The following is a 13,217-nucleotide window of genomic DNA, read 5'->3' on the forward strand; positions in this document are numbered from 1 at the left end:
AGCATTCGGAACACCATGTTTAAAATATTTGCTCTTGTGTCTGTTTTTCTCAGTGGGATGTTTTTCTCCTGAGTGAGGACTTTACTAGACGCTAGAAATAAAAGATGACTACATGAACACACATGAGGATGGTTACAATTGTAGGATTTCTGATGCAAGATCCTGCAGAATTCAGTAGGGCAGAAGGAAGAATAGTCCCTCTTGGTCGGGGGAGGGCGGTGAGTTAGGGCGAAGGGTTCAAGAATGTTTTCATTCAAGAGGTGATGCTTAAGTGACAGATAACATGGGGACAGGTGTTCCAGGCAATGTGTGTGGGAGAATGGTGACAAGTTGAGGTGGGTCTTCATGGTGCTTGGTACAGGGTAGAAGCTCAAAAATACTCAGACTGAACAGTGTGCCCCCTCCTAGTAGCCATGTGATTCAGGAGTTTGTGAATTCCCAGAAGTGATGTACAATATTTTATGTTTATTTGCTTCTGGAAATTTTTCTGGGGAGAGGATCCTTCAATATCACCAGATTTTCCCAGAGAGTTGCATGGCCTCTGAAAGGTTTAAAAACACTCTTGACAAATATCATATCCTTAGAAGGAGGTGAAGTGAGGGGCAGAGGCTGGAAAATGATTTGCAGAGAAGCTGTCCCCGGAGGATGGCCATGCCCCTGACATCTCCAGGGCGCTTCCCTGCTGGAGCCACGGAGGGCCTGGCCATAGCGGCTCCTCTGGGAATGGTTCCACGCACTCTTTTCTAGCTCCTTTCACGGAGCAGCCTCCTTCCCGTCTCTTTGTTTGCTCCCGCTAAGCCATTACAGTGTTGCTTCCCTGAGAGTCAAAGCAACTCTCCAGGGCAGGAAACATTATGGGGTTGAAAGACTGGGGAGAGAATGGAAGCACCATGTGTTTTATTCTGAAAATAAAGTAAGGACATGAAGATGTGAGGAGAACAAGAAAGCAAATACAGTAACCAAAGCAATTTGGTGGCAGTGGTATTAAGTAGGCGGCATTAAAAGACTGCAGTGGCATTAACCCCCCAGAGACACTGCAGGTCAGCTCATTCATTCCTCAGCGCTGGCTGGTAAGGAGATGTGTGAATTACCCAACTCTTAGAACCCTGCCTAGGCAGAGCCAGCGTCCTCCCCCCTCTAGGCAGCTACGACGATACCCTCTCTATATCTTTGTTCTAGAACATATTGCACTGTGGTGTGATTGTTGATATTCTCTTTCATGAGGCATGACTAGCTTATCTTTGAATGGGCTAAGTGCTGGGCTCAGTTCATGTTTATTGGAAGAATGAGCTTGAGCTTTCTAGCCTGAAGGTAGCGGAGTTCACGGTTTAGCCTGCACACAGACACACACAGGCACATGCCCAACCAGCTGAAGATTTCCATTATCCTTTGCCTAAGGAGGCACTCAAGTAAAAGAGCTAATCAAGGAAGGGAGCAGATCTTTTGCAAAGACAGGGGCTGCTCTCTTGAAGGGAGGGATTTGGTGCAGTGCCGAATCTGAGACAGTATCGGCAATCAGCTTGCTAAACAGTTTTGGTAACCACAGGCAGAGCACAGGACAAAGGTCACTGGAGCAGATGCAGAGGGCACCGTTGGCCACACTTGGATCTGTGTCGGGAGTACCCACACACCTTCGTCTGTTGCCCAAAGTCAAGTAGCCTTCAGAAGCATAATGATCATGCAATTGTATTTTTCCACGCTCAGCACTGGGATTCACAAAGCAAGCTCCTGCCTTGCGTGATACTCAGCCCCATTCAGAAGGATCCAGAGGGTCCCCAGTTAACGGGATGTTGGGGAAGCTTGCAGAGCTTGCAGAGGGCTCAGGGGAGTCACAGATGCACTTAAAGGAAGAGAAGATTTAAATATTAGGATGTTAAAGAAGAACCTGAGGGTGGCTTCATGGTCTCGGGTATAGGAAGTACACAGAGAATGGTGATTAATACTTTCCAACTACTGAGGAAGACAGAACAGGAAAATTGGTTTGAGCTGTATCATGAGGACTTCTGAATCGATGGAGTGAATTAGCAGATTATTGAAAATATCTTCTTATGTCCCTACCATGTTAACTGTTAGTTATAGATAGTTGGTCATTTTACACATTCACTGTTGCCTTCCCGTATTAGACTCACTCTAAAAGAAGGAAAGGAAATGAAAGTAGGGGTGCTGACTGCACGTCTCCAGACAGCAGGCCCTGGGTTTTCTTGATGCATCTCTGATTAAACATCGTACTGTTTAATACCTGGACGTAGCTATTATCATCTCCATTTGTTTGTGGGGAAACTGAGGCAAGAGCCCTCAAGATGACAGTCATAGGTGGCAGTCCGAGGACTACGTCATATGTTACTTCAGTCCCGAGTCCGTGTGACTCCAGAGGCCTTGTTTCTAATTCAGCTGTGAAACACAACGGATCTAGTGTTTACTGAGGCTGCCTGGGTACCTCACTACTCTCTGTGAGGAGTTCCAGACACGCCTGTCCCAGGTCCTGAACACTGTCCCCTCAGAACAGCTGTGCTTTCGTTCCAGTTTGGCATTAATGCGTCCAGAACACCATCTGTGGCTTCTTCTCAGCCTGGGCAAAGTGTAGTTACAGAGCAGCAAATCTGTGATGCAGGCTTTCTGGCATAAGAGTAAGAAAAAGTAGAAAAATCCGCGTCCGTATAATATAAAAATCGAACTCCAGTGGCATGCCTTTGGATTATCTCCACAGCGAAGGTGTGCAGTGAAGGCACGCACAGGTGGTATGTTTTCTGTACGTACAGCAAGGGCTGTAGCCAGGTGAATGATCCCCACCTAAATGAAATCTGCTGGTCACCAGACCTTCTCATCCCTGACGCTTCCTGAGACACAGCTTCTTCTCATGGTGTGCATTAGACATGGACAGTGGTGGATATTTTGGAAAGAAAATACAGGAAATGGTAAATAAAAAATCACCCTAAGATAAACCAAACATGACTACCTTAGTGTGCCGCTTTCTAGCTTTTCAGAGACGCAGACGTAATGTCATAGAGTTTAGATGTGTGGTACCCCGCCTTTTCACTTACCTTGCCTCAGAAGTGTTCCCTGACGTTTTTCACTGTAGTAAACCATACATAACATAAAATTGGCCATTTTATGCAGTTTCAAATGCACAACTCAGGGACGTTGTATACGGTTGCACTGTTGAATAACCATCGCTGCTTTGCCTCTCCAGAACATCTTCCTCCTCGGTGTTCTCTCCACTTCAACATGCTTCACACACCATGCTTACTAGCTGCATGCTATCCGACCATATAGAATTTACTTGAGAGCATTTACTAGCAAACATTCAACCGATGCTTATTTTGTGTTTGCTGTGAAGCAGACTTTACAGCTAAGGTCGCGAGCAGAATGTGGTTTGTGCCTCTTGGACCTTAAGTCTGGTGAAGGCAGTGGCTGTCAGTGGGTGAGCACAGGAGTGAGGGGTACATGTACCAAGAGAGCCTAACTTGATATATGATTTACATAATCTTCCTTGATTATTGTAGGTCGAGCCTGTGGCAGATATTTTTGCTGTTATTAGTAATATTGCGAGATATCTGTGGGTGTAAACATTTGTTTGCATCCTGATTATTTTATGAAGACTTGAAAAAGTGGAGCCAGTGAAGGACTCGCTGCCATAGGGCCATGCGAGGTGTTCTTTCTTTGAGTGCTGGTTCTTGTTAACCCGCAATGCCATTCTCCAGGTTAGGAGCTGCCACCAAACATTTCCTGTTACCTCTTACGAGCTCTCCTAACCTTTTTAAGTAAGTGTCTATGAAACCTGTAGGGTTATGTGAAGAGTTGAGGCTGAGAAATCGAGTGTACCCAGCTCAGAAGAGCTCAGGAGGGCAGGGCCAAAGGGACTGTCGACATGATGTCACAGGTAACATTTGAACTGGCCGGCTGTTTGGACTCCTGTCAGAGGCCTTGGCTTGACTCCTGCTTTAGGGCTGTGCTCCATGTGCATGCTGACAGAGTTTGGCTCCTTTCTGTGAAATTCCAGGCTTGCAAACTTGAAGCTCATTATGAAGTAAGAGAAGCCTATAAAAGACAAAGTGTCTCTGTATCAGCTAAACAGAAACTTCCGATCTATTGTCAGAACTGGGAGAGACTTTGGGATACCATATATGTTCCCTGTTCAGACTGTAGACGAAGGTGCTGAGGTTTAGAAAATCAAGAAACATTCTGAAGGAAGCCAGTTGGGGAGAAAAAGGAGAGGGATTAAAACTAATTCTCTCAGTTTATCTTGTGGTTTACTCCATAACCTGCCCCATGTTGTCTTAGCCTTCGGTCTTGTACTTCTGGGAAATTCCTGATTTTGTTTTCTGGCATGTCCTCTAAGGTGCTCCTCATCTTCAGTGTTGAATGCATGTATGTGCTGACTAATGTCTCTTCACAGTCATGTTATGCTGGTGTGTTTGCCTTCCTTACTCTGTCGGTCTTTGCCTACTAATTTGTTGGACTGCTCCCTGCTGTCTTCCTCTTGGCCTCGTTGTTTATTGGAAAGTCTCTGTGGACTCTGGCAGCAGTAACCAGTTATGTTTTATTTCACTCCCTTTGTGTTAGCCCTTTTGGGTCACTTTGTTGGGTTTGGGTTTTTTTTTTTTTTTTTTTTAATGTTAAGAAGTCATACACCCTCCAGTGATGTAGGAAATGTGGAAACGTGGTCTGGGGCCAAAGAGCAAACAGTTTTTAAATACATCCTGAATGTTGAGAATAGGAACATCAGCACAGATCTCTGATGTATTTATTTTATGATGACTGGAGCTAATGATTAGTTGGTAAAGCTTTCCCATGAACACACATCTCCACATTTATATAAATGTGCATATAGTTTTTTCTGTATAGCAGATCTTTTAAGGTCAAATTTACAAAGAAGCTAGCATTACTTTGTGTTAGACCAAGTGCCATTATCTTTAGTAGAGCTTCATATCTGCATAATGACTCTAAATATAGGGCCATCGGTCTCCTGATAATAATTAGGAAAAAGGACTTAAAAAGCCAGGGCATCAAATTTGGTCTGAGGCTGTCAGCCCCGGTATGAAGTGATTATTATGCAGTTGGAAAATCCTGTAGCTTAGATTCCAAACAATTTCTGGTAATCAGTATCTCAGAATAATTCAGAGTTATCAGGTTCTTTCATTTATGAGAGAAAAGAACGATTCCTCATTTATCTTGAGTCTTTGATGTTGGCAATTCCGTCCTTAATTAAAAAGGCATTGGCATTTTCATTATGAAAATGGTTTTCCTGGATGTATAGCTGAGTCCATTAATTTAGTGTTTTAAAGCTGATTGGCATTAGCCTATTAGTTACTTATATACAAAAACAACTTAAAAATTAATTTTGCAGTGTCTTGATTTTAAATACTATTTCAGACATCTGTTCCTCCTGGGTCTACTGGATCGGTGTATTAAGTTCTGGAGAACTAGGGAGTAAAAATATGGTGTACTCCACGTCCAGAAAAGAAGACAGCCGTTATCACGGTCTGTTTAAGGTGCCTGAAGAGAGCCGAAGGGGACATACCCTGGCTCTGTACCCCACCCTTGTTCTCTCATTTTCTTCTGTATCTTTCAGGGTGGAAAAATGATTATGATAATGACAGTTCTATTTTCTGACGTGATAACTGTTAATGTGTTACAGCCCCTTAGTCTTTTGTAAAAGTCCCATTGAAGATAGGCAGTATGATGCCCATTTTACACACTGGGAAGCAGAGACTCCCCAACGGATCACCTGATTAACCCCTGACACCGCTTGGTTGGCTCTTGTCGTTTCCCTGCCACTTCTTTCCATTCTGCGCATCACTGCTGGTCCCATCTGTGCTCTTGGCAACATTCTCCTTCAGAAACACCTTCTAACAGTCCGTAGCGCACAGGGCTAAAGCCCAAACTTCAACACATCTACAGGCTGATCGTAACTTCTTTAACCTTCTACCCCACAACCTCCTTACGAGAACCTGCACTAGGTACTCGTACTGTGTACTTTCCCGCTGGTTTCTCCTGCCTTGGCACTGACACATGCCTTTTATTTGCCAGGCACTCTGTTAGGATCTTAGCCACAGCTCTTGCCTTTAAAACTTTAGTAGCAAGATAGATGTGGACATACATCACTTTGTAACTTTTATGTATCTAATTCCAGATTGAGCTTTTGCCCTCCATGAAAATTTTCCTAACCATTCAGGGTGGATTCTGCCTTCCTCTGAATGCAGCCCGAGACTGTTCCAAATATTTATCTTTAAGTTCTGATTGTATTTTCTTGTGCCTGGGCCTTCACCCACTTCTAGGTTATAGATACTATAGGCACAGTCTCTGACTTTAATATATTGCTCTGATTTCTAAGCTCTATTTTTATTTTATTTTATTTTATTTTATTATTTTTTAAGATTTTTATTTATTTGACAGAGAGAGACACAGCAGGAGAGGGAACACAAGCAGGGGGAGCTGCAGAGAGAAAGGGAGAAGCAGGCTTCCTGCTGAGCAGGGGCCGGATATGGGGCTCCATCCCAGGACCCTGGGATTATGAGCTGAGCTGAAGGCAGACGCTTAACAACTGAGCCACCCAGGAGCCCCCTAAACTCTATTTTTAAAGGAAGGATTAATTAATTTGTAAACATATATAATTTCTATATATGATTTTAACTTTGGCTGGGACACCTGGGTGGCTCAGTCAGTTGAGCATCTGACTCTTGGTTTTGCCTCTGGTCATGATCTCAGGGTCATGAGATCAAGGCTCCCTGCTCAGCGGGGTTTCTGCTAGAGATTCTCCCTCTTCTTCTGCCCTTCTCTCTCTCTCTCTCTCAAATAAATCTTCAAAAAAATTTAGTTTTGGACTACCATATTTTTAATATATTGCAGTGTGGTCTGAAACCACATGTTTTACAGTATAAAAAATTAAGTTGGCATGCAAATATGGCACATTGCTTATTTTTCTGGATTTCTTTCAAACTCTGGAACCAAGTTTTTTTTTTTTTTAAATTAATGATTTTACTTATCAGCATAGGAAGAAAACCTTTTGAACATCAGCCAGGCCTTTAAAAGACACTAATAAAATATCTCAGTCGCTAGTTCTTCAAGTTATGGGACTTGTTAAAAATACCATAAAATGTAAGTGGCGTGAGCAGATTTAGTCTTGACTAAGGAGGTATGAAACCAATTCTATTCCTGGCTCACGTCACTGAAGGGGGTGACACTGGTGTAGTCAGAAACACAGTGAGCCCCAGTTTCTTTGCCTGCCAAATGATGCATCGTAGCAGACATGGTGGGTTCTTCTTTTTTTTTTTTTTATTTTTAAATTTTTAATAAACATGTAATGTATTATTAGCTCCAAGGGTACAGGTCTGTGAATCACCAGGTTTACACACTTCACAGCACTCACTATATCACATACCCTCCCCAATGTCCATAACCCCACCACCCTCTCCCTCCCCCTCTCCCCCTGGCCACTCTGTTTGTTTTGTGACATTAAGAGCCTCTTATGGTTTGTCTCCCTTCTGATCCCATCTTGTTTCATTTATTCTTTCCTACCCCCCAAGCCCCCCACATTGCATCTCCACTTCCTCATATTAGGGAGATCATATGATAGTTGTCTTTCTCCGATTGACTTATTTCGCTAAGCATGATACTCTCTAGTTCCATCCACATCGTCACAAATGGCAAGATTTCGTTTCTTTTGGCTGCGTAGTATTCCATTGTGTATTTATATACTACCTCTTCTTTATCCATTCATCTGTTGATGGACATCCAGGTTCTTTCCATAGTTTGGCTATTGTGGACATTGCTGCTATACACATTAGGGTGCACGTGCCCCTTCAGATCACTACATTTGTATCTTTAGTGCAATTGCTGGGTTGTAAGGTAGCCCTATTTTCAACTTTTTGAGGAACCTCCATGCTGTTTTCCAGAGTGGTTGCACCAGCTTGCCTTCTCACCAGCAGTGTCGGAGGGTTCCCCTTTCTCCGCGTCTTCGCCAGCATCTGTCATGTCCTAACTTGTTAATTTTAGCCATTCTGACTGGTATGAGGTGATATCTCATTGTGGTTTTTGATTTGTATTTCCCTGATGCCGAGTGATATGGAGCACTTTTTCATGTGTCTATTGGCCATCTGGATGTCTTCTTTGCAGAAATGTCTGTTCATGTCCTCTGCCCGTTTCTTGATTGGGTTATTTGTTCTTTGGGTGTTGAGTTTGCTAAGCTCTTTATAGATTTTGGATACTAGCCCTTTATCTGATATGTCATTTGCAAATATCTTCTCCCATTCTGTCAGTTGTCTTTTGGTTTTGTTAACTGTTTCCTTTGCTGTGCAAAAGCTTTTGATCTTGAAGTCCCAATAGTTCATTTTTGCCCTTGCTTCCCTTGCCTTTGGCAATGTTCCTAGGAAGACATTGCTGCCATTGAGGTCAAAGAGGTTGCTGCCTGTGTTCTCCTCAAGGATTTGGGTGGATTGACATGGTGGGTTCTTTTTTTTTTTTTTTAAAGATTTTATTTATTTATTTATTTGACAGAGAGAGAGATCACAGTAGGCAGAGAGGAAGGCAGAGAGAGGGGAAGGGAAGTAGGTGCCCTGCTGAGCAGAGAGCTCGATGCGGGACTCGATCCCAGGACCCTGAGATCATGACCTGAGCCGAAGGCAGCGGCTTAACCCACTGAGCCACCCAGGCGCCCGACATGGTGGGTTCTTAACCCACCAAATACTTTCACCGGTGCCTCTCCCCCTGTTGTGTTGTAGAACTGTGTCCCTCTGTCTATTTACAGATAAATTTACTGAGTGACCAAACAACAGAAATTTATGTTCTCACAGTTCTGGAGGCGGGAAGTCCAAGGTCCAGGTGTTGGCACATTTGGTTTCTTCTGAGGTTTCTCCCCTGGTCTCACAGCTGCCATCTTATCACTGTGTCCTCATGCGGTCCTTCCTCTGTGTGTTTGGGTCTCTGCCCATTTTTCCTCTCAGAAGGACACCAGTCAGACTGGATTAGGGCCCACTCTAACGGCTACATTTTAACCTCATCACTCCATTAAGGTTCATAAGATCATAAGGTTCGTAAGATTCTGGGTATGGCGTGTTAAGGCCCCAACACGTGAATTTGGATGAGATGCAATTGAGCATATAACATCTATTTAAAATAATCTTCATTTGTTTTATACGGAGAGACTAGTATAAAGAAGAAACCAAAAATAGCCTTCCAGCTATTTAACAATGCCTATTGTTAAAGAGGGAGGGTAAGTACATGAAAAGATCATTCAAACTGTATTCACGATTATAAAGGAAAGTTAACACTCTCCTAGCCCCTTCCTTCCACACTCAGGTAACCTCTTTAAATACACTGACACAAATGTTTGCTCTGCAGAGTCCAGGTACATTATTGTCTGGTCTGAAGTATCAGGCAAAAACACACATCTGTGTATCCGTGCATCCTCTGTAGTGGCCTTTTAAATGACTGCATAGTATTCCATTGTATATGTTGTGGATGTAACTGGTGACCTGCCCATCGGCATCTAGGTTGTCTCCAGGTACCCTGTCCACCCGCATTACCAACAATGGAGTGGGATTCCTGTTAAATACGCATTATGGAAGGAACGGTAGTGAGCCACCTAAGGGACACAAGCAGCCTTCAATTTTGGGGAAGACAGCCTTTGTTTGTCACCTTCCTGTGCACTGGTCCTCATCAGTTACTGTGAAGGGCATTTCAGGCTTTCTTACCCTCCAGTCCCTGACCATATGCCAGTACCTCCTTCCGGCCTAATGTAGAAGGAGGGGCTTCCCTGGACGGCGTTCAGTCACAGCACACAGCTGTCCTTTCTCCTCAAGAAGAAAGACCAATCTGAATCATTAACAGGCAGAAACTCTTCTTAGTGAAGTAAAACCATTTTTCTTGTAAGAATTGCTGTTTCTGTGCCCACGATGGCCCATGAATCCTTTCTGGCTGCTTCCACCCTTTGGAGAGGGGCCAGTTTCCTAATGGAATGTAAGCAGTCTTACTGCTAATCAAGATTTACAGCTGAGACCGGGATGCTCGGCGGCTCATTGGATTTGCAGACCTCTAAGGCAGCGCCAGCAGCATCTCTGAGATTAAGTACAGCACAGAAGGCCCAGTCCTGTTCTCCGGGCCCTCCCTCCGTGCTCAGGCCCGGCCTCCTAGCCACAGGTATCATCTGGTGTTATTTTATAAGTTGTACCACAGTGCACATGTTCTTTGCTGAAGAATTGCTTTCATTTCTGACTCATTTCAGGAAATGAAGCAGTCTATCAGAGGTGTTCTTCATTTTCATTTTCAGACCCACGGAGAATTAGTTTTCTCCAGGGATTTCTAACCACATGTGGGCAGTGCTTTATTTACCCAGATGTGAGAAATAGCAGTAATGAACAGCCCTTTTCCAAAGTTGGCCTTACTTCCCTGCAGAACCCAATGGGAAGACCCAGAGGAACTTGGGCTCTTATGAATGTAAATATTTCTGAGGTTTTGGTTTTGTGATGCTTGTGGATATGCTGTGTGTGTATGGGCTTTGGTGCAGGAAAAATATAATTTAGCAACAGATTTAAAAGGTAGTCTGGAGTGTTTCTAATTACTGTTTGTTTAGCTCACCATTGACTTAATAAGTGGATTTAAGTAACCTTGGGGGTAGGGAATGTAATGTTCATATTATAGGCAGCCATGCAAATCAAATCCTAACTAACTATTGCAGAGAACACACCATGGAGTCATTTTATATGTATTCTGTTAAATTTTAAATTCAGAACTGAGAGCATTTTGGAATAAGCATCTTTCTACCTGTCATGTGTCGGTGTGAATTATGCATATGTCCAAAATCAATCCTACTGTGTGCTACAGTTCCATTTAAAATCCGTCACTAGCTCTGGCATGCCGTTCTCCTTTTAATTTGACCCAAAAGAGAGGGAGAAACTTAAAAGCTTCTCTTCCCTTCTCTTTGCCATCCTTCAGTGGCTGTCCTAGGAAATGGAAATGTGAAGAGCCCCTAGAACAGTGGTTCACAACTTTGGCTGCACCTTGGAATCAGCCTGGGAACTTGGAAAGATACAGATGCCTGGGTCCCAGAGATTCTGGTTTAATTGTTGTGAATGCAGCCTACCTCGGGATATTGAAAAGCTCCCCAGAGGGTCTTCTTGAGCACTGGGGGTTGAGAACCACAGACTTGAGAGACCTCTCATCCAGTGGTGCCGCACGATGACTGCAGACTAGCGTCACCTGGAAGGCAGCTATGCTCACCACTATACCACCATTGCCGATCAGACCAGCACCACCTGGAAAGCTGTTGAGAGAAACACAGGGGCTCTACCAATTGAAACCACATTTCTGGAGGAGGGAGCTAGTATTGTTAGAAAGCTCCCAGAGGTTCCTGATGCAAGGCAAAGGTTAGGGTAAACAGACATAATCTAACCATCCCATGTCACAGATGAGAAAAAAAATGAAAACTTGAAAGGGCAAGCGGCTTGCTCAAGGTCAGCTCCCAGTTGTTGCAGGAGCAGGTCTGGGATTTGGGTCTGACCCTCTGTCTGGTGTGTCTGCTGCCTGCCTCCCCACCTTCTGTTTGTTTTTTGTATTTATTGATGCTTCCTCATCCCTCAGGTGATGTTGCTGCCTCCAAGAGGCCTTTTCTGACTTCTCACCCATCCAGGCCGGGTAAGATGCCCTTCCTCTCTGTTTGAACAGCACCCCGAGCTCTCCTCTCGGGCTGTTGGCTCCAGGAGCCCACACCCTTCGTGTCCTTTCTGTAACTTGCTGGCACCTTGTAGGGTTCTGGATCGTTTGTTGAGTTGAAGTACCCTGATTTTTTTTTTAATTCCTCCATTAGTCCACATAGATTGCTAAAAATAATCCATTTATTTCTATATGTTAGCTTTCAGAAAAAGTTCTGAAAGCAAAACTTGTCTTTCTAGGGCCTGCTGTATTGTGGGTCAAGATCTCATACACTGCGCCTTTCCACCCCTATCTTCCAGAACAGAGGTTTTGGGGAGAAAAATTTCAGGGCGCTTTTGTTGTAAATGAAAACAGAATTTCAGTGACCTCCCAAGTTGCTCAAGATACTTAGAACATCTAGGGACTTTTGAATAAAATACTGACAACTGTGAGTGGAGGGTAGCAGCATGTGGCATCTACCTTAAGACAGAAAGTTGAATCAAGAGAACAAAGCTATTTCATGGAAGTGTGTTTTAAGGACTAAATTATCTCCTTTATCATACTGCAGACATAACTCTGAGAAGCCACATTCTGTTAGCAGAGCTAAATCAAATCGTTTGGCTTCTCTGGATTCATGTGCTAAATTACTTTCAATTCATAGTGATTGATTCAATTCAGTTCAATTGATTAAAAAAAAACAAAACAAAACCTAAACTATGAATCTTCTGTCATTCCTGTTGACATAAGGTTCATTCTTGGTCAGTAATTTATTTTTATGTGAAAAAATGTTCCCAGGTTTGCAGTGTTTTTATGTTGAGTCTTCTGGCTGTATCAGAGGGCTGACTCCGAAGACAGGCTGCTACTGCATCTCTTGAGCCGCGTGGCCAGGAGGCGGCACACGGGTCACAGAGAGAAGCTGTTTTCCTTTGTGGAGAATTGGGAGCTTACAGATCCAGGACTGTAAACTGGCTGAGAGCCGTAGGATAAATGTGAAGATGATGTCAAGATGTTGCAGTCAGGAGGGAAGGATGGCCAGTGTGGTCTCAGATGTCACGGTCTCCTGCTCTGTGATCAGGAAAGGGGCAGTGTGGTGGCATGGAGGTGAGGCCCCTGTGTAGTCAGGGGGAATCTTCCTTAACTGGTCTTAGACATTTCAGGAGAAACCGAAGTTGTTTTGCTGGTGGTAAATATAAAACGTTTTATTATTAAAACAATTTTGGTTACACTCTGAAATAGAAAGTGCAGGGTTTGCCTGACTTCCTTTTTAAGATGAGAGATGAAGTTTTAAAGAAGCACCTATGTCCAGTTGCTCCTTTGCTGCTATTTGGGTGAAAAATGGACAGACTGATAAAACTTTTTGCTAAGTAACCAGCTTCTATCAGACCAGTTTCAGAGGCTCAGCAGTACCTTGTGGGAGAGGAGGATTTATCAGATATGTAAGAGCGGTGTTCAGTGATTCAACCTTGTTTCGCTGTCTGATCATTACGACCATCTTGCAAATTAGGAATTGTTCACACCTGTTTGAAGATGGGTGTGTGTGTGTGTGTCTGTACGTGCGCGCGCATGCACGTGTATGCACCTATCCACCA

General features: G+C 43.7%; 1 protein-coding gene across 2 annotated transcripts in view; it reads left to right on the top strand.

Moving 5' to 3' along the window:
• The window catches only part of ANO6 (anoctamin 6), a 186,634-nt gene that overhangs the window by 35,899 nt on the left and 137,518 nt on the right, over window positions 1–13,217 (top strand). The window contains exon 2 of one of the 2 annotated variants that reach the window (XM_082742292.1): window positions 11,578–11,631. The exons of the other annotated variant lie outside the window; for it this stretch is intronic. Within the exon in view, the coding sequence (XP_082598418.1) occupies window positions 11,578–11,631 (54 nt within the window). The remainder of the gene's footprint in view (window positions 1–11,577; window positions 11,632–13,217) is intronic. 2 annotated transcript variants of the gene reach the window in all.

The sequence above is a fragment of the Mustela nivalis genome (assembly GCF_964662115.1).
Source record: "Mustela nivalis genome assembly, chromosome: 7".
NCBI classification, from domain to species: Eukaryota; Metazoa; Chordata; class Mammalia; order Carnivora; family Mustelidae; genus Mustela; species Mustela nivalis.